Source organism: Phyllobates terribilis, unplaced genomic scaffold (genome assembly GCF_046119375.1).
Source record: "Phyllobates terribilis strain yellow unplaced genomic scaffold, ASM4611937v1 Scaffold_1__5_contigs__length_1240528914, whole genome shotgun sequence".
Lineage (NCBI taxonomy): Eukaryota > Metazoa > Chordata > Amphibia > Anura > Dendrobatidae > Phyllobates > Phyllobates terribilis.
This window is the reverse complement of record NW_027362761.1, coordinates 400,997,696-401,020,243: the sequence shown is the minus strand read 5'-3', so window position 1 is coordinate 401,020,243 and position 22,548 is coordinate 400,997,696. Positions and strand designations below refer to the sequence as shown.

Here is a 22,548-nt window from a genome sequence, read left to right as displayed (position 1 = left end):
CCAAAAATGGTTCCAATAAAAATTTCAACTCGTCCCGCAAAAAACAAGCCATCACATGACTCTATCGGCCGAAATATGGAAAAATTATAGCTCTCAAAATATGGTGATGCAAAAACTAGATTTTGCAAAAAAAGCGTATTTTAGTGTGTGACAGCTGTCAGTCATAAAAACCCGATATAAATCTGGTATCTCTGTAATCGCACCGACCCGAAGAATAAAGTAATCTAATCAGTTATATCACACTAGGAACGGCATAAAAAATAAATAAAACCAATTCTTCACCTGCTACTGATTTGTTTATTATGTCTCCCAAAGATCGCAGTAAGGCTCTGCTCACATTTATCCTGCGCTCTGCGCTGAGCACTTACGCCAGAGTTTCCGTGTAAATCTCTGAAATACGTGATTCAGCCAGAACCCATGATGGAAGATTCCCTGTAATGAGGCAGATATAGGCCACTGTGGATGCCGTCTAGCCTGGGATCCCACGGTGTCATTTGTTTTAGGCGTGCATAAAAGTGCGGTTGGCCACAGTTTTGTGCACTTCTGAAAAAAAGGACACCACTAAACAGAGGCCAGACGGAGTCCAGAGTAACTCTGCTGCCTCATTACAGTGAATGGATCCCGCAGGGGTTTCATCTGAATTACATCACTTGGAAATTTAGATGGAAACCCCGATGTAAGTGCTCAGCCTAGAGCGCCGGATAAATGTTACGTAAAATGTTCCCAATAAAAGCTTCAACTCAGTCCTCAAAAAAAGCTAGTCCCCACTCAGGTCCATCATCTGTTAAAAATATAAGGGACTTCCAAGTTACTGGTAGCAGAAAGGCTCTGGAAAAGCAAAATGGCCCTTGCCCCCCAAAAGAAATTCAGAAAATTTTGTGCTCCCAAATCCAAATGCCTATTCTACAATAATTTGTTCTCCAATTGTCAAATAGCACTCCGTCCCCCCCCAGATCTCGCCGTATGGCTAAGCGGTACGATACAGCCACATATGGGGTATTGACACTTTTAGAAGAAATTGTGTGACACATTTCGGCACCATTTTTACCCATTGCCCTGTGTGAAAATGTAAAATCTGAGGGTAAAACATTTTTTTGTGGTAAAAATATAATTATGCTTTTTTCACTGCCCAATGGTATAAATTTAAAAATTAAAAAATGCTCACTACTTCCCTAGATGAATTCCTTGAGAGGTGTAGTTTACAAAATGGGGTCACTTGTGGGGGTTTCTGCTGTTTTGGCATGTCAGCGACTCTTCAAATGTGACATGGCGTCTGTGCCTATCCCAGCCAACATAGCGCTTCTTTCTCTTCCGAACCCTGCCGTACACCAAAGCAGTGATTTTCACCCACATATGGGGTATCGGCGTGTTCAGGAGAAATTGCACAACAAATTTCATGGTGCAATTTTTCCTGTTACCCTTATGATAATACAAAATTAGGGAATGAAAAACATTTTTTGAGGGAAAAATGTGAAAATTTTATTTTTACGGCTCAATATTATAAACTTCTGTGAAGTAGCTTGGGGTGCAAGGTGCTCACCACACATCTAGATAAGTTCCCTAAGGGGTCTAGTTTCCAAAATGGTGGCACTTGTGGGGGGTTTCCACTGTTTAGGCACATTAGGGGCTCCCCAAATGTGACACGGCGTCCGCTAATTATTCAAACAAATTTTACATTCAAAAAGTCAAATGGCGCTCCTTCCCTTTCAAACCCTGCCATGTGCCCAAACAGTAATTTGCCTCCACATATGGGGTATCGGCGTGTTCAGGAGAAATTGCACAAGAAATTTCATGGTGCAATTTTTCCTGTTACCCTTATGATAATACAAAATTAGGGAATGAAAAACATTTTTTGAGGGAAAAATGTGAAAATTTTATTTTTACGGCTCAATATTATAAACTTCTGTGAAGCAGCTGGGGGTGCAAGGTGCTCACCACACATCTAGATAAGTTCCCTAAGGGGTCTAGTTTCCAAAATGGTGGCACTTGTGGGGGGTTTCCGCTGTTTAGGCACATTAGGGGCTCCCCAAATGTGACATGGCGTCCGCTAATTATTCAAACAAATTTTACATTCAAAAAGTCTAATGGCGCTCCTTCCCTTCCGAACCCTGCCGTGCGCCCAAACAGTGGTTTTCCCTCACATATGGGGTATCAGCACGCTCAAGAGAAATTGCACAAAAAAATTTGGGGTCCATTTTTTCATGTTACCCCTGTGAAAATAAAAAAATTGGGTCTAAAGTAACATTTTTGTGAAAAAAGTTAAATGTTAATTTTTTTCTTCCACATTCCAAAAATTCCTGTGAATCACCTGAAGGGTTAATAAAGTTCTTGAATGTGGTTTTGAGCACCTTGAGGGGTGCAGTTTTTAGAATGGTGTCACTTTTGGGTATTTTCTGTCATAAAGACCCCTCAAAGTGACTTCAAATGTGATGTGGTCCCTAAAAAAATGGTTTTGTAAATTTTGTTGGAAAAATGAGAAATCGCTGGTCAACTTTTAACCCTTATAGCTCCCTAACAAAAAAAAATTTGGGTTCCAAAATTGTGCTGATGTAAAGTAGACATGTGGGAAATGTTATTTATTAACTATTTTGTGTGACATATCTCTCTGATTTAAGGGCATGAAAATTCAAAGTTTGAAAATTGCAAAATTTTCAAAATTTTCGCCAAATTTCCGATTTTTTCACAAATAAACGCAAGTGATATCGAAGAAATTTTACCACTATCATGAAGTACAATATGTCACGAAAAAACATTCTCTGAATCAGGGGAATACGTTGAAGCGTTCCAGGGTAATTACTTCATAAACTGGCAGTGGTCAGAATTGAAAAAATTGGCCCGGTCACGAAGGCAAAAACAGGCTCTGGCGCGAAGTGGTTAAAGGTGTTTCAGCCTCTGTGACCTTTCAGAAAATATATGTATATACTGACAGACCATGTGACACTTAGTTGCACACAGGTGGACTTCCTTTCACAAAGCATATGACTTATGAAGGTAATTGCTTACACCGGAAATTTTTAGGGTCTTCATACCAAAAGGGGTGAATACATACGCACATGCCAATTTTTTGTTCTTTGATCCCATAAATTTAATTTATGCCTATATTTTTCTTACTTCACCAACTTGGACTATTTAGTGCTGATGCATCATATACAAATCGCATTACAAAAATATTTAAACACACGTTGTAATGTAACAAAATAGGTAGAAGCTAATGGGGTGAATACCTTCTCAAGCTGCTGTAGGTGAGTATGAATTTTTATTGTTTTTAACCCATTCCTGACTTGTCTGTTATTCTTTGGACTGAATTACACTGAGTAAATTAGTAAATGTGATTTTAATTTCATGGACGATTTCGAGTGAATCTGCTGTCATAATTACCTTATTTTTCGGACTACAAGACGCACAAGACCATAAGACACACCCCAAATTTTGGAGAGGAAAATTGGGAAAAAAATATTTTTTATAAGATGGAGGTCCATCTTGTAGTACGAATTTCAGCAATCTTACCTGGGGGGTGGCGGCTGTGGAGCGGGGTCACAGGAGGCACGGTCCCTTCCACAGGAAGCCTCCGGCGGCAGAAGATAGGCAGTGTTGCGGGCCCTGGGTGGGAGAAGGGGGTGCCCCAGTGGTGCGATGCTGCGGGCCTGGTGTCGGAGGTAAGGCAGAGTGGAGTGCATTGCTTTCCCAGCGGCCATTTTCCTGAAGCCGTGGGCTGCTGGAAGCGGCACATGTGCAGACTGGGTTCTCGGCCCAGCCGAGATTCCAATCCGTGCCACGCACGACGGCCATTTCCCTAAAGCCCACTGCTGAGCCGAGATCCCAGTCTGCGCATCATGCACGCCTCCGGCGGCCCCACGGCTTTAGTAAAATGGCTGCCGGGAAAGCAATGCACTTCGCTCTGCCTCATCGCCAACACCGGGCTGGCAGTATCGCACCACTTCTGCTGCCGGTATCCTGAGGAAGGCACCCTGCCTCCTGTGATCCCACTCCACCACTGCTGCAACTCCCCGGTAAGCTGCAATCGGACTATAAGACACCACCCCCCCCCCCATTTTCCTCCCAAATTTGGGGGCAGCGGGAAAATTGTAGTCTGGAAAATATTTTTTCACTTCTAGATGCATTGGAACAATTAACAGATCAATGTAACATTTTGTATATTCTTTAAGTTGACATTTATTTATTTTACTTACTTTTACAGACATTATCATCATCACTGTCCCCATTTGGGCTCACAATCTAGATTCCCTATCATTATGTCTTTATAGTATGGGAGGAAACCGGAGAACCCGGAGGAAACCCATGCAAACATAGGGAGAACAGGACCCCAGCGCTGCAAAGCAACAGTTTTTATATATATAATCTTTGATAAATATGTTCTGGTATTGCATAGAGGTGTAACTAAAAGTTACTGGGTCTATGCCAACCGTTTTAAATTAGAGATGCGAAACCTGACATTTAAATTTGACCTCCAAAATAATTAGACCACAGATCAGACAACAAAAAATTTCAGTTGCCCTCCTACACTCTGGTGTTTTTTTTTTATGCAATGATGCTAGCCAGCAACTGGACCTTATATGCCGGGTCCTCAATGCTTCATGTGGCAGAGTCCATGGGACAATCAGAGGTGTGACCTCTGTGATTCCTAAAGTTACATTACAGATCCTACTTCCCGAAGGACAGTCACAGACAGCTTATAGTGGTGATATGAAGTGTTTAGCAGTATAAAGTTGGTCATGGTTTTTTTAACATGAAAATGAAATTTAGGGTCTCATTTTGAATTAAAGTGGTCTTCCAGAATTATAAAAAAAAAAAGGAAATGATGCAGAGCTGCAATATCATACACAGCCTGTAGACAAGGGGGGGTGGGTACTGTTTTAGATAAAAGGCAGCCATGATTTTGTAATCCCGGGCAACCCCTTTAAATAGTTATGTTGCTTTTGGCTGTGTTGATCTTGCAGCTGTTTTATTATTTAGGAGGGCATTGTGTGTGTTTTTGTTGGTTATACAGAATTATATTAATATATTGTTTTATAGTTAATGTATAAAATTGTTCCAAGAGGAAATAAATGAGCACACGCAGTATTCCTAATGAGCACTACTGAACAGAAAATGTGTTGGTGGGAACACAGAGGCTCCTAGGCTTTCTTTATAGGAGAAGGTTTTTTTTTAGTGGTGTATTGACCTTAACACTAAATGTTTCCCACAAAAATGTAGGCAGGAAAGCTGTTTTCTGAGCTCTGAATGGTTTCCTTTTTCCTTCAATTGACACATCACTTTCTACGACTTCCTCTCTAAATACATTGTGGCTATTGTTCCCAGGGAGAAGACTGGTGTAGCACATACTAGTATCAAACCTCTCTGCTCTGTAAGAGTTTAGCATTATTCTAGATGGGAGAGTCTCTTTTGAACAAAGTAATTGCTGCTATAACATTCTCACATGATCCCTGCCTAAGTTTGTGTCTCATTATAAGAACGCACTCAGACCTGTGAACAATCAGGTTGGCTAAAAGAAAGGGGATTTCTTCAGCCATATGTTGTATTGCATTCACAGAAAGATTAACCCTCAAAAAAAATATTCTTCAATGCGATGAGAGAGGCAATGCTGGGATTATAGGGAATCCCCCTCCAATAAAGCTCATTGGAGGGACTTATTTTACCAGATAATGCATATGAGGATATAAGGCCCTTAGATCACAACACCTAGGCTGTGTTCTTCACAACGTAGCTCCCATTGACACAATGTTGAAGATCATCTGAACTTCTGAGATGTTTTTGGGTGAAACCCTCCAGCCATTTCTCAATTATGTGGATGCACATTCATACCCCATTACTCGGGACTGTGTATGTACGATGTTGAGGCCATTCAAGAAAGTGAGGAAAATACCCAAGATGGATGGTACCTTAAATCCACTACTGTTGGGTTTGATCTAGACCACCTGACAAAAATCTAGGATAGTAGTTATACTTATGTCCTTACCCCAACATAATGACCACTGGAGGTGCCCACGCAAGGCTCAATACCTCTCCAATGAATCAATGGTGGCTCCTTGTCAGACCTTTTGTTCTTTCTCATTTGGAGATTCTTTTTGGTATGGAGATTCTTCGATGATTGTATTAGCATAAATCAAACAATATACAGTACATGTATATTTTTACTTACTGTAATATATTGTGTGATCAGAAGTTTGAGAAAATCTAGATTAAATGGCATTAAAAGGTATCCTTCATAAGTGTTTAGTAACAAGACATAACATGAAAGACAATGAAAGTCCCATTTCTAGGTCGCTAATGACTGATACTTATTCTTTGTGCTATTTACATTTGTAGAGTAGGAATCTAGGTAATGATGGATGGAATTGGTGATTTGATGGTTTAAAGGGAGTTTTTCTGTACGAAATGACTGTTTAAGCAAAGCACAGGTGCTTGGTGCACCCTTGGTCCTCTTTCCTGCTACTTGTTCTACATCTATCTCTGCTTTCTATTGCTTAATTGGCAGTTTTGCCTCTACAGAAGCCAGAAAAGTGTGGAGATAGATGGGAAAACAAGAAAGTGGGAAGGTGCATTTAACTGTTTGGCCAGTCTAATGGTGCGTGGTTTAAACAGTCATTTTGTGCTGACAGTCTCCATTAAAAGTGTGCTGTAAAGCTAGAAGCTATGGCCAGCTGTAGTGTTAGCATCAATGATATGAGTACTTTCCCAGGAGACCCACTGACTGTACGTCCAACTTTAACATATGGCCATTTATTGTGTAGCAGTTTAGCATTTTGAGAGTTACATCACGTAAAGAAGTTTCATATAAAAATATAGTAAGGCCAGTGGCCAAAAGACAGCGTATTGGTATACAAGTGCTTGATGTATCACCTAGTGAAAGGAAGCTTGCAGTGCTGGGAAATGCTATATCCATGGCTGCTCGCGTACATGGTTACTGCACAGACACAGGCAGTGAGTGATATCATCAGATCGTTCGCTGCTGGCAGACGTTCTAGTAATAGGAGCAACTCCAGGCCAAAATCCCAAAGTTCCCTAGATGAACCTGAAAAATATACCGTACGGTTTTGATAAAAATTTCACGACTTGTTTATTTATTTATTTTTCTTGACTTTGGAACGATGAAGATGAAATCTGCAGGTCATCTGAAAGGCAAAGTTAAAATGCTGAAGTCAATGTGTCCATTTTGGAAATTTTTATCTAGTTAGATAAGAATAAAATATTGTATGGATCACAGAAAGACAATAAGTTGGTAAAAAGTAAGGGCCAAATAGACTTCACGTCAGATTGCATTAGCATTGTCCAATTGTTTGCCATGGTTTAGGAGATCGCTTCTCAGACTGTGAGGTGGGTCTTACTGGCGAGGTGCCCCAACATTTGTTGGGAGGCAGTTTTAACAAAAATGGGTATGTGTCTCATGGGCACAGGACCCTTGGGGCACTTTGTGATATTTCAACGTGATGTCACATAACTTCAAGATCAGCTTTCATCTTTTCCCTTACTTTCCCTTCACCTCTACCCGAGGTGACCACCTTTCGGCCCATAAGCTCAGAACAGGAGCTGAAGTGTCTTCTCCCTGTCTGCGAGATGCAGAGCTAATGCCCTGCAGTGCAAAAGCATTGCAGAGTATTAGATCAGCGATCAGGGCAGGGAAAGCTGATGTCCCATACTGGAACAAGGTAAAGAAAAGTTAAAAAAAAATTTGTAAAAATATAAGAAAAAAATCACAAAATAAAGAATAAAAAAAAGAAAAAATATTAATCCAATAAATACATACATTTATGTAAAAACAAAAATAAACAAAGTGCATCGCCGTGGCCAGAATGACCTGACCTATAAAACTGTCCTACCCACCCCTTTAGTGAACACCATAAAAAATTTTTGGCAAAAAAACAATGCTTTTTCGTCATACTGCTGAGTAAAATGTGGAATAAAATGCAGTCAAAAAGTCATTGGTATCGCTGAAAATGTCATCTTGTCCCCCAAAAAACAAGCTGCCATACAACTGTATCAGTGCAAAAAGTTATAGCTCTGAGAATAAAGTGATGCAAAACCAATTTTTTTCTATAAAATTTGTTTTTATTGTGTAAACGCGCCAAAACATAAAAAAAATAATATAAATGTGGCATCACTGTAATTGTACTGACACGTAGAATAAAGCTGCCTTATCATTTTTAACAGACACTGAATGGCATAAAAAAAAACCCAATCCCTGAATTGCTGTTTTTCTTGCACAATAAATTGTATGGTTCATTTTCTCCTTGTAAAAATGCTAAATATGGGGCTAAATTAACATTTTTGTAGGAAAAATTAAATTGTTTATTTTTTCCTTCCACATTGCTTAAATTCCTGTGAAGCACCTAAAGGGTTAATAATAAACTCCTTGAAGGTGGTTTTGAGCACTTTTGGGGATGCAGTTTTTAAAATGGTGTCACTTTGGGGTATTTTCTGTTATATAGGCCTGCCAAAATCACTTCACATGGGATGTGGTCGCTGAGAAATAATGGTTTTGTAACTTTTTTTAGAACAATGAGAAATTGCTGATCAACTTTTAACCCTTCATACTTTCTAACAAAAAATTCTGTTGCAAAAATTATGTTGGGCGATATATAGCAGCCAGGGCCGGCTCCAGGTTTTTCTGGGCCCCGGGCGAAAGAGTCTCAGTGGGCCCTTTTAACACATACCATGATTCATGATGCACAGATACGGCGGAGAAATATATATATATAGTACACAGGGCCCGGCCTGCCACCTCATCCTTCACATATGCAGACATGCGCACACACACGGTACGCAGACACGCGCACGCACACACGGTACGCAGACACATGCACGCACACACGGTAACACACGGTACGCAGACACATGCACGCACGCACGGTAACACACGGTACGCAGACACGCGCACGCACACACGGTACGCAGACACACGCACGCACACACGGTACGCAGACACGCGCACGCACACACACACGGTACGCAGACACGCGCACGCACACACACACGGTACGCAGACACGCGCACGCACACACGGTACGCAGACACACGCACGCACACATTGTACACAGATATGTGTACAGACATACATACATTTTTACACAAATTCTTAAAAACATATATAAAACTGACAAATATATATACACACTCATACACACTGACATTCACATACATGCACTCACACAGACCCATTACAAATATTTTTAATATGGGGATTGGGGAAGCCTCACTCACCTGTCCCCGGTCCATTGTCCTGTCCAGCAGCTCCTCAGGTATGGGGCAGTGCAGGGCCCCCGGCATGTCACAGACATCATGGTCCTGGACCATCAGAGGGGCCCACCTGCGGTCAGGTCGGGTCCGGGCCGCTCTCCCCCATCTGTGCAGACCTCCGACGGTGTTTGATTGCCGGCACTCCCCCAGACATGGCCGCGCGCTATGCGGCTGTGTCTGCTAGTAATGACGCGGCAGGGGCGACACACGAGCACAATTAAAGGTGCAGCGCCGTCGACCCTGCCGTGTCATTACTAGCAGACACAGCCGCATAGCGCGCGGCCATGTCTGGGGGAGTGCCGGCAATCAAGCAGCGCCTGCGTCACTGAACAGGTGCAGAGGAAGCGGCCAGGGCCCCGACAGTGAGTGGACGGTGGGCCCCGACAGTGAGTGGGCGGTGGGCCCCTCTGATTTTCCAAGGCCCCGGCACTTGCCCGGGTACGCCGGGTGCTGACGCCGGCCCTGATAGCAGTGCTACCTCCACTCGCGGTACATCATAGCGCTCCTATATCGTCTATATCCCTCTGCAATTTGAGTTTTAAAAAGACCCATACTTAGGGCCGAAACATCACTATTTATGTTGGATTGCATTATAAATAAAAGTATTACTTCTGATTACTTAGAGTGCGAAGATTTTGCAAAAAAAAGCTACACAATATGTTCGAATACTTTTGTTTTCTTTCTGATGTGTATTAAAAAATGACAAAATTTCAACAGAAAAAGAATAAAAAAAAGGCTAGACAACCCCTTTAAGGCCTTCTTCACATGTACGTGTGGCATCCATTTTTCTCTCGGATGGCACATGTACCCATTATAACCTCTGCTGCTGTGCACATGTCCATGTTTTTACACAGACCGTGTGTCCATGTAAACCACACAGAGACATGTGCATTTTTTACCTTGCAGCACGAATGACAAGGGCCAATACAAGTCTATGGGTTTGTGTAAAACATGTACAGCATCCGTGTAGGGCATCAGTGTATGATCGGCTGCGGTCCCGCACCCGGCACCCTCGCCGATCAGCTGTTATCAGCGGCGGCGGCCGCCGACCGGAAGTCCTTACCTGCGGTGCTTGGCCGCCAAGTTGCGGCCGTGGAATTGAATTAGGAGGCGTATGTGCAGTAACAAGCGGCGGCCACTACAACTTGACGGCCAAGCACCGCAGGTAAGGACTTCCGGCCGGCGGGTGCTGCCACAGGTAACAGCTGATCAACGGGGGTACCCCGGCCGATCATACATTGATGCCCTATCTTACATTCTTTCTTTATCCATACCGGAAAAACATGGATGGCACACTGATGACACACTGATCCAAAATGCAGATGACACCAGTACTGTTTTTTTCTGGTACCGGTTTTATACGGACGTGTGAAGGGCCTACACATGTACGTGTTTCCGGTACGTGTGGCATCCGTTTTCACACATACCGGAGACACGTATCCACACAAAACCTATGGTGATCTTCACATGTCCGTGTTTTTACACAGATCGATTGTCTATGTGAACAACTCGGAGACATGTCTGTTTTTTACCAGCAGCACAGTTGACAACGGCCAATTCAAGTACATGGATGTCATTCGTGTGCCGTTCGTGTGCTGTACATTTTTAGCATTGCAAAGTATAGAAGAAGCTTTGGAATTGATTTTTCTTAAGCGACATCAGAAAACGGATGGCACACTGATCCAGAACACTTATGACACTGGTACCGTTTTTTCCGGACATGTGAAGGGGTCCTAACAATGACTGCAAAGGCTGATACATAAAGCAGTGCCTCTAGATGTGCCACTGCGTCTCATTGAGATATTGCATTGCTTCTAGGGTGAAATATCTTTGTAACCTATCGTGCTATGGAGAATGTCACTATTATCTCTTCCATGAAGAAATCCTCTGTGTGCTAGCCTATACATTGACCTTGTATTTCTGATATCATTCTACATGGATCCAGAATGCTGTCGTAAGATAAAGGCTCTCAGTGAGCATGAAGCATGATGATGTTCTGTATTCCCATAGTCATGTACCGTATATTATGACTTTTCAACTTGGTCCTTAGTAAAGTGTTGTAGATTAGAAAGAATGTCAACATTTATCCAACAGTTATTTTAAGAAATCCTAACCTTAAATCAACAGATTTGAGCAAACGTCGGAAATGGAAACTACAAAAAAATGCAACCAAATAATCTTTTGAAAGAATTTTTGCTATGGGGAAAACAGAACAAAGAGATACTAATCCAAGCTGGCACCAAGACGCTCATATTAATAGCAACATCTTTAATGTGGTGGCGCTTGTGGTTGCTCTCCACAGCTTTACTCTTATATTTCACAATGTGCTATAAATATTTTATTTATGAAATCTACACATTGTTTCAGTTGCTCCACTTTTTATTTTTTCCACATTTGTTTTTGATTGGCATTTTCGCTATGACATCTAGAAGTGGAGACTACATTTTCACTCTTCGCCTTTCAGACATTGTGGTTGGTAAGGAATTTTAATTTGTGTCCATAATTGGCCAGCCGAATATTACTTAATGTTTGTATAACAAGGATGTGAGTGGAAATGTAGAGATGCTGGGTCTGTTAATATTTCGGTACTGACTACCACTTTCAAATTCCTAAAGTAAACTTAGTGGCTACTTTGTGTGCTTTTAATTATTGCCCCAGAGCCATGTAGATACCTTAACGTATACAGAAGCATACCCTCCTCACTTGACCGGAGAAATAGCACTCAGATGGTCATACTTAACCATCTGCATTGGCTTCATTATGGTGCTGTTTGCCATTTAAAGGTGTATAGGATTGTAATATGAATTCATGTTTCTTTTAATGTGTGTTGGACTACAGAGAGTGCACTGGGCTAGATTGGGGCTTCCACCACCTGGGGGTCTCAGGGAATAGAGAGTGTATTCTCAGGTATGTCACTCTTTGTGGCTGATTCTACATGCGCCATCTTGACCCAAATTAATTTTCTCTGTGCTATAAATATAACAGGTCAGTGATGTCATATGAAATTAGAAATAATGACCTGATATGGATAGAGGTTAATATGACCACAGGGATGTAAGTATAGGGAATGCAAATTTTGCCGTCACACCTGGGCCTTGGGACACTCTTGGACAAATATGAAATGTCCTTTATTATAAATGGCATATGGTAGGTGGGTTGGAGCCCAGGAGCTACAAGTTTCTCCTCTATAAGGCTGTCTGCCTTTTCTATACTGTAAATGGCATATGGTAGGTGGCTGAGAGCCCAGGAGCTACAAGTTTCTCCTCTATAAGGCTGTCTGCCTTTACCATACTGTAAATAGCATATGGTAGGTGGGTGGGAGCCCAGGAGCTACAAGTTTCTCCTCTATAAGGCCGTCTGCCTTTACTATACTGTAAATGGCATATGGTAGGTGGGTGGGAGCCCAGGAGCTACAAGTTTCTCCTCTATAAGGCTGTCTGCCTTTTCTATACTGTAAATGGCATATGGTAGGTGGCTGAGAGCCCAGGAGCTACAAGTTTCTCCTCTATAAGGCCGTCTGCCTTTACTATACTGTAAATGGCATATGGCCGGTGGGTGGGAGCCCAGGAGCTACAAGTTTCTCCTCTATAAGGCCGTCTGTCAGTCATACAAAAGGGTTCTTTCACACATCAGTTTTTATGAACGAATGCCATCCATGTTTTTCACAGAGAGAACTCATACCTATGATGGTCTATGGGGTAGTTCACTTGTCCTTTTTTTTTTCTATGACCAAATGGTCCACACAAAAGCAAAGAGACTTATCCAATATTGCGCCGAGTATCTGACCAAACTTGCCAATGCACTCGGATGCCAGCTTTGTGCTGCCATTTTTCACGGACTGTTTGACAGAAGCTTCAGAACCCTCCATTGGGTTTTTTTTTTTCAACCCAGAAAAACTGTTGAAACTGATCAAATTCTGACGCTAAAAACTGGTCAAACTTATGAAAGTCAGACCTTTTCTGTACACAAGAAACATCACTGACATGTGAAGGAGCCCTCAGTTGATAATATTGCCCTATTTTTACTTCTGACAGAAGGATAGTATGTACAGTATGTCACTGTGTAGGTATATAGTGGTGTACATTGTTCATAGACCCCTAGTTTAATGAAAAAATGCTATTTTGGCCTAAAACTTTACACTTTTTACACTGGTCATTAGAGCCTTAAGGATTTGTAGATTGTAAGCTTGCGAGCACAGCCCTCACTCCTAATGTTACTGTTTAACTGTGTTACTTGGTATTGAATTTATACATGTCACCGCTTAATTGTAAAGTTCCCCGGAATATGTTGGCGCTATATAAATAAAAATTATAATTATTATTATTATTATGTTTCATATTTACAACAGGAGCCTTTCCCAGTATTTATGTGAAGTGTAAGACTAACTTAATGTGAACAAGGCCTAGGATTCACTTCAAAAGTCTGATAATCCAAAAGAATTAGGAAAAAAATAGTTGTCAGCTCACCAATTTTCTAGAGTGGTGCACGGAACTCCGTCCTGATCCTCACGTAGTTAAACAATGGATTAAAGAAATAAATGTTTCAGCTCCAAAAGTTAATTTTTAAAAAATTTCTTAGAAAATTTTATTTGAGAAAAATTATTTCAAAAACAGACTGGATACAAGGGCCGCAGTAGATAATACCATGTAACAACCATACAAAAAACTCACAGAGGAGAGGATAATAGGCTACGCGTTTCGACTGCAACTGCAGTCTTTATCTCAGCTGGGATTGTTACATGGTATTAGCCACTTGCGGCCCTTGTATCCTGTCTGTTTTTAAAATAATTTTTCTCGAATAAAATTTTCTAAGAAATTTTTTTTTAATTTTCTTTTTGGAGCTGTAACATTTATTTCTTTTATCCAATCCAAAAGAATCCTGTGTAATTGCATCCTTAAGATAATTTCCTTAACGGGAATCTGTCACCACTTTGGAGTTATCAAACCTCTACTATGGGCATACAGGGTATAGAAAAGTAAATCTAAAATCTATACATACCTGTATGGCCCGTAGTAGAGGTTTGATTGCAGAGAAAAGCGCTTTAATCAATTCTATTTTGTACAGGCTTGGCGTCCAGGGGACGGGAAGAAATCCTCGCCTATGTGCTTATTAGTTCCTAAAATCCCTGCCTATATGCTTAATTATCATATCCCCCCTCTCCTGCACGTCACAGGGCCCTGTGATGTGCACTGTGCTCTCTGACTTCCCGGGCATGGGCAAAGCACCGCTCACATAGAGCTCACATAGAGCGCGCTTTGCTTCATCCCGGCCCCGTCTCTCTGTGCTCTGCGCTGCAGGCTTCTATTGCGCAGGCGCCAGGAAGTGACAGTGACTCCCCGACTCGGGGATTTCTTCCCGTCCCCCGGACACCAAGCCTGTACAAACTAGAATTGATTAAAGCACTTTTCTCTGCAATCAGACCTCTACTATGGGCCATACAGGTGTGTATAGATTTACTTTTCTATACCCTGTATGCCCATAGTAGAGGTCTGATAATTCCAAAGTGGTGACAGATTCCTTTTAACATATGAATTTTGGGTTTAAAATTTGTACTAGGAAGAATGTTTAGCTGCTGCCTCTTAAAGAAAAAGATGAAGCTCAGAAATGTGAAGCGCTGAGTTGTTACTTTGTAGCAGAACATAAACCTGCTGTAGTAATAATCACTTACTACTCACTTATTGCTCATTTAGTCGGCCACACGTATAATGTAGATATAAAGTCATACAAGGCAAAAAAGAAATTACAGGATTGTGCATGAGAAATATGTTTCTAGTTCTGAGCAGGAAGCCATTGATATAGCCTATATTTGTTTTGTGCCGAAATACTGCTGAGTTTTGGTCATCTCATTCATCCTGCATATGGTTTACATGATGCTGTTTTATTGGACTAACTTAATTTCTCTGAAATTATACTATTTTGTATATACAGTGTCATGTAACTTAATGTAAACTTTGGGAGCAAAAATAACCAGGCTCTGAGTTATGTTTAAAGAGGTTTGCTCCTGCTTCCTGAGTTTCCCTTTTGTTACATAGTTTCCTAACTAGGCTGGCGCACACAATGTTAATTCTTATGTGAGTTTGGATGGTTACAAATCCCATCCACCCACACAAAAAGCTGGAAATTGCATTTACAATTTGTTTTCAAGCAAAAACCTAGAAACCTGGGAACTTGTTTTTTGCACCAACTTATATTGTTGAGTGTAATCCATGTTGTTTTATCTTCCCCAGTATTCAATAACATCCCTGAAGACAATTCCAGAACTATGTCGAAGATGTGATGTCCAGAATGACGATAGATCAGGTAACCTTGGTAATTATGTTGTATACTTCAATAATCATTAAAATGTATTTGAGGCTTATAAGGGGAAGTCCACATACGTTGGATAAATTTTGTAAATCTTTACTGATTACATGGCATATGTGCTGGGCCGTCGGTGTTACACATCTGACTTTCATGGTCTGAGTATGGAGTGCAATATCATGGCTCATGGGTCTCCTGCTCCAATCTCAATAGTCTCATTTATGCCTACAGTATGAGGGTGCTGATTTCAGAAGACCCGGGGCCGGTCAGGATATCACGATCTGTACTCAGGCTGTGAATATCGGATATGTGAAACAAGCCTTGCGTGAGTGAAATCCACAATGAAAATCTGCAGCATTTCTCAACATAATGAGCATAAGGCCGATTAGGATTTCCACTGTATATAGATGGAGATGTTATAAACGCATCCACACACTTTGAATTGCAAATTGCTATAAATTTCAGATGTGTTGGAATTCATCCTTAAAGGGGCTTTACTGTTTTATTCCTTCTTTTCAAGTTTTTACCAGCCATCTTTACTTAAAAGTTACCTGCAGTTTAGTAAAACATTGTCATAAAGACTTCCAGTGATTGCTGGAAAGACATGGCAGAACCCCTCAACTCTACCTTGTGCCCCTTTTGGTTTTGATCAACATTTGTTCTCCTTGGAGATTCAAGCAATGAGGCTTGCAGGTCTATAGCTCCCTGGATGACCTGAACAAAGCTGAAGGGGCACTGCGCTCAATTGAAGTCTTCTGCTCCATCATTCCAGCAATTGTTAGGGGTTTCAGCATTCTGGCCTCAAACAATTAAGACTTCTGACAAATCACTAGGACATATAGCACATGGGGTTCTCACTTCCTCCACTATTATCTTGATAACATTATTGCACTTTCATGGGTTGGAAGTTTTCCAATTTACCATGTAACTGAAACTGCTGGGAACTGAACCAATAAATTATCAATGGGATCTACAATCAGTTGATCAAGGAAGTGAGATTACTGTTAGATTTACCCCAAAAGTAAGGCAAGGCAGGCCATGTTATTGGAGATTCTGGTGATTTGTTTTTTAAGAGGTTGTCCACTACTTTTACATTGATGACCTATCCTCTGGATAGGTCATCAATGTCTGATCAGCCTGGGTCTGAAACCCAGCACCCCCTCCAATAAGCTGTCATCAATATCTGTGGCTGTGGCCACCGGTCGAAAGTACTCACTTGCTGAGCTGCTCCATCTACTTGCAGTGGCCGCCTCCTATTGTTTTGAATTGAAGGTGGATGTGCAGTACCGAGCCCCGGCCACTACAAGTAGACAGAACAGCTCCGCAAGCGAGTACCTCCCACCGGCGGCAGTCGCCGCCAACACCGATAAAAGTTAATTGATGGCGGTACCAGGTGTCGGACCCCGGCCGATCAGACATTGATGACTGATCCTAAGGATAAGTCATCAATGTAAAAGTAGTGGACAACCTCTATAAGTCTAATTTAATTGTGTATACATGCAATGATAGGGTTTCTTCTCCAATGATAGTTTCTTCTCCAATGATAGGGTTTATTTCATCTTTACCACCTATTCTTGCCACCGCTGTGATATTTTGAGGCCTCTTGGAGTATAAGCCTGGCTTGGAGTAGGTGACCTATAATTTTCATGGCATTTATACCTGCATGTTTCACCAATTAGTTTAGAACAGCTTGTGATGTTTTGTGCAGATCTGAAGTATGTAACTGCGGTAATAGTATACATATTCTGTAGTTTGCAAGTCAGCAGTTCTGGAATTTTTTTTCGTTCACCTAACCTGCTTTTCACCGCACCCAGAGTCACTGGAATTATAGGCAGTTGTGTGAAGGAGATTGTCAGCTTGGGTAAGTATTCAGATCCCCCCCAGGCACAGACTATATTGGGAACTGACAGCAGAGAGGTATTACCTGAAAGATTCCTCTTAACATTGCATATTAGTGAAGTGGAGGAGGTAAAGAGCAGATCATAGCCGGTATCACTTCTCCGTCCTGCACAATTCTCGCCCTGTGTGCTCCTCAGCTTTCACAGGGTGTCACCAGCAGACAGGTCTCCAATGAACAAAAAACGTCCGCTGTCATTAATTATCCTCGAGAAGAAGAAAGAATCTCCACAATATTTTGTGCTATCTTCAAGATGTGGGTCAGCCGAGGACATTAATAAGGGTAAATATTTTGGCAACAATGGATACGATTATTATCATTCTTTGTGTGTTGTGCATGGAATCATTTAAGTTGATGACAGATTTCATATTTTAGCTTTTATTGTGCATGCTAAGAACAGAGGATGCAGATGTACTTCTTTGTAGTATAATGGGAGCAGTTAGCAGTCAGTTATACTCTGCGGAATTATTTACTCCTTCCAGTGTTTCATCTCCCTGCTTGTCCGACGCTTCTTTGTCTTTCTTCATTTCTACTTTCTGATAACCTGAAGAGCGGAGATGAATATATACAGAGTGTCATGGTGTCGGTTACAGACAAACACTGTTCCAGAGGGGCCCATTTTCAACAAATACATTTAACGTAAAGGCTTAAGGATAACGCTTTAGAAATGCAGATAATTGAGTGGTCAGAATCTTTCAGGGGAAACCATCATCTAATTCGCTGAGCAGTCTGATAATGAAGGGGACTGATTTTACATTCATATATAGCCTGAATGTCCCCATCATGGTGAAACAAAGCAGCACAAGATACAAATCAAGGTTTAATAAGCCATCTATTTGTGCCTCTTGGGAATGCTGCGTATGTATCTAGTCTCTTGTCTATTCACATATAATAGTCACATTTCTTATTAGCAGCAGATTAACATATGACGTGGCCTGAGCTATGGCCATCCTAAGCAGAAGAATAGGATAAGAAAAAGAGCAATTCTTCTGACTGAAAGCCGTCCTGAGACATCCTCTGCTGTTCTCTCCCCATTTCCAGGGATGGATTAGGAAAGTAGTTGTACAGGTCCTCATAGTACTGAAATGTCTTGTACATTTTGAGCAACCTATGGTCAGTGCAGTTTCTCCTAACAATGAGTTTACCCCAATCTAATGTTATCACCTGGGAATGGGGCCCATATGTACTAAGAATAGCTGTGGGGAAAGGAAGTATTAGCTGTACCCACTGCCACTGGTCCCTGCCCTGGATTACAGGAATGCCAGGCTATGTAGTGAGTCACTGTAGGGAGTTGATTTCATGTCCTATGATTCCCTATAGCTGCTGTGTACAGTGTCTATATTGCACGCAGGGGTGGATTAAGGATGGCCAGGGCCCCAGGCAGTTGAGACTGCGTGCCCCCCCCCCCTCCCTCATGACGGGTCGGGGATCAGCATATACCTGAAACATTATTATTGAAAAAAATAGCTGCCGAGTGAAACTAACCTAAAAAACAGCCATTAATCTAAAATTTACCAAGGATCCTTTCATTGTGTAAAAAATGTGGGGGATGGGAGTGGACTGAAACTACATGGGGCAAATGCCCCTGCACACTATGTACCCCTCCACCTTGGAAATTTTGCTTGTATATTTATACAAATAATGAAATACATGATGCAAGCAAAATTTCTAAGATGATGGGGGGAGGGAGTAGACAGTGTGCAGGGGCATTTTTCTTTATGAAGTTCAGTCCACTCCTCTCCCATCCCCAACATTATGTACAAATTTTAAAAATGACAATGATCCTCTGCCCTTTCATACAAAGTGCTGCTGGCTGCCCACCCCGTTCCACTGCCACAGTCCACAGACACTGTCTGAGACAGACGATGATATAAGCTAATGTTTGTCTGTGGCAAGTGGCAGGAACACTAGAAGGCAGCCAGCAAGCACTCTGTATAAAACTGCAGGGGACCATCCATTATTCATTGATATACAAAAAACATACTTTTAAGACAGAATACACACTTTGAGACTGAAGCAGAAGGGCTCAGCAGGAGACCAGGCAGGCTGCAGACAAACTGTGGGTCACTGTGCGTGGGTGGCGGCTCCTCTTCAGCAGATGCTGCAGGACAGAATGACACTGGCTCATGTCAGCCATTTCATGAACTTTTAAATAGACCCGCGCCCCTGTGTATGCTGGGCCCTGCCTGACGTCATGTGGCAGGGCGGTCCCAGCATCATTCAAACTGCCCGCCCTGGTGGATCTGCAGCTGGCCTGATGAGAGCGGCTGCGTGATGCAGCGTGTCTGTGAGTGGCTGGCTGCTGCTGGGACTGCCCTGCCTGACGTCATGTGGCAGGGCGGTCCCAAAGTTCAAAGCAGCCACTCACAGACACGCTGGCTGCATCGCGAAGCCCTGTATATGCACTAGCGCCGGCGGGAAATTTAAATGATGTTGGGACCGCCCTGCCACATGACGTCAGGCAGGGTGGTCCCAACAGCAGCCAGTCTCTCACAGACACGCTGGCTGCATCAGGCAGCTCTGTAATTGCAGTCGCATCGGCAGGAAATTTAAATGATGTTGGGACCGCCCTGCCACATGACGTCAGGCAGGGCAGTCCCAACAGCAGCCAGCCACTCACAGACACGCTGGCCGCCTGCATCACGCAGCCGCTCCCATCTGGCCGCCGCGGCTGTATATTCACTATCACACGGGAGGACAATTTAAATGATGTTGGGACCGCCCTGCCACATGACGTCAGGCAGGGCAGTCCCAACAGCATTTAAACTGCACGCCCGTGCTAGTGAATAGACCGCTGCGGCGGCCAGATGGGAGTGACGCGCCCCCTGGGCCAGTGTTGTTTGGGGGATACCCGGAGCCAGATCAGATGGGGGTTGTAGTCTCCGAGTGGCGGTGACCCGGTCCGTGCCCAGGGTGTCAAGCTCAGTGTGTGGCAGTCCTACAGATGTTACTGGATGTTCTTTAGTGTCGACTACGCCACCCGTTGATTTGCGGTCACTACGGCCGCCGCTGCAGCAGGGTCCGCTGAGGCTGGTGGTGTGTGTGCAGCTCAGGTAGTATAACCCCCAACGGGAGGGGTATAGCCTCAGGGGGTCAGTTGCAGAGGATGGTGGTTGTGGAGGTGCAGTGAATGAAACTCAGAGTCGGGCTGTGCAGTTCAGGGTTTTTACTTACTGCTTTTGTGTTGGTCACTCCGGCCTTGAGTGACCACCCGAGCCGTGCTGCGTCCACCAGGTCCTGGACTCGGCCAACCCCCAGGTGATTCTGGAGCGTGTTCCTGAGCTCCCTTTCTGACTTGTCCTTCTCTCTGGCCTTCCCCACCAGGGATCCACCTAAGTCCGGCTCCCTCGGGCCTCTTGTTGGTAAAACCCTTGTCTCTGGGTTCCCTGACCCTATTCTTGGTTTGCCTTCCGGGTGGATTTAGTGGGTGGTCGTGGCAGATCCTGCCCACGACCTCCGGTCTCTGGCTAAGGATTAGTGCCCTCCACCAGCTTGGGATCCGGTACCCTTGTGCCAACTCTTCACCCTCTGGTCTAATTTTGGGTTCTTGGAGTTCCCTCTTTTCCCCCTCTGGGTCCTTCTTTTCTCCTCTCTCTCACTCTCTTGGCCTTGGAGCTGGCTGAGCTGCTCTGCTTGTCGGACCAGACCTCTACAAAAGACCCTGTTCTAAGATGGTTCCCACCTTATATACTCCCTCTATGTGTGAGCTCAGGTGACCAGCACCCAATGAGCTCCTAGCTTTACCCAGACTGCTCCCCCTATCTGCCCCTACACTACTGGGATGTTCCACCCCCCTCCCACTCCAGCCAGGGACAGACGCTGTCGTACCTGCACATTTCTCTAGTGGGAGTACCATTGGTCTGTCCCCCGGAAATGGGATGTATGTAGTGCATGCAGCCTACTGAGCTCAGTTCCACACTCCATCCTTACCTGGGAGTGGAATACCACACCTCTGGCTTGAGGTGTAATACCCCTGTAGCAGCCGAATCCTCAGGGTGCTACATTCCCCCCTGGTAAATCACAGCACGTCCTCGGGCTGTTAAAGATAAAAACATCCAAAACATACAATTATTTTTCATAAACATCAACATATAAACATATAAAACATCATATATATATCAGCAATAAAACGTTTTCATAAATAACATTCTTGTAAACATTCCTGTCGCTGGTTCCTCCGGTCACGGTGCAACTTGTGACCGGGTAAAGTGCGACAGTCTCTTGAAGAAAAATGGTTTTCCCATAAAACCAGTAGGGGGCGCTTTAAGAAGCGCAACTATGTACAAGGGGAGGTATGGCCGCTCTCAGTCCTCGGCCAGGTAATGGGAATAGGGACACACGGGTTAACAGTTCACTCTTGTCCCAACGGGGACTTATTTAAAGCAGCAACAGTTCACTGTACCCCGATGGGTAACTATTTACAGTCTCTTTACCGTACTTTAACGACGGCGTCCTCCTGCTCCTTCTTTAGATTCTTCAGACCCGTCCGGGTCCTCTTGCTCCTCCTCACACCGCAGCTCCTCCTCCGTCAGGCGATGCACATGGAGGGCGTAGGGTCCTTTGGCACACTTGTGCCGGGTGAAGGTGACCTCGTCCCCTACATACAGGTCACGACCTCTGTGTCCCTCCGGCAGATGGCTTTCTACGTCTCTGCGGGTCACAAAGACGTCGCCGGGGGTATGATGGTCTCTAATGAAGCCCCACCCATGCTGCATGTTGAATTTTATCACAGTCCCGGTGGAAGGGGGACCATGAGCTGCACGGGAATTCCTCCTGGTCCGGCTCTTCTGCTCCGCGCTTCTTATCTGCATCTGCTGTTCCCGGACCCGCCTCTCTCTCCGCTCCCTCTCGAAGACCTCGAGCTGCTGCCGGCAGCACTCTGCACGCTCCGCTGCGGCCGCCCGAGTCTCCTGAGTGAACCCCATGAGGTCTTCTCCAGTGGGGTCCCACTCAAACTGTGCCTCCTCCAGCGGGGGCGAGGTCCTCTTTACGGGCTTCGGAGCCGGAATCAGGGGCTCGCACATGGGCCTTGCCTTTTGAAGTTCCAGCTGAATATACTCCTGGGGCCATATGAAGGGCTGCCCATCCGGGCACGT

At 43.6% G+C, this 22,548-nt stretch overlaps 1 protein-coding gene across 4 annotated transcripts in view; it reads left to right on the top strand.

The window, feature by feature from the left end:
* SNCAIP (synuclein alpha interacting protein) overlaps positions 1 to 22,548 on the top strand; it is a 281,465-nt gene that overhangs the window by 145,373 nt on the left and 113,544 nt on the right. For 3 of the 4 annotated variants that reach the window (XM_073676875.1, XM_073676888.1, XM_073676892.1), the window contains exon 4: positions 15,483 to 15,555. In XM_073676875.1, the coding sequence (XP_073532976.1) occupies positions 15,483 to 15,555 (73 nt within the window). Of the gene's footprint in view, positions 1 to 15,482; positions 15,556 to 17,502; positions 17,735 to 22,548 lie in introns of those variants that run through there. The other variant, XM_073676882.1, reaches the window with a different exon arrangement.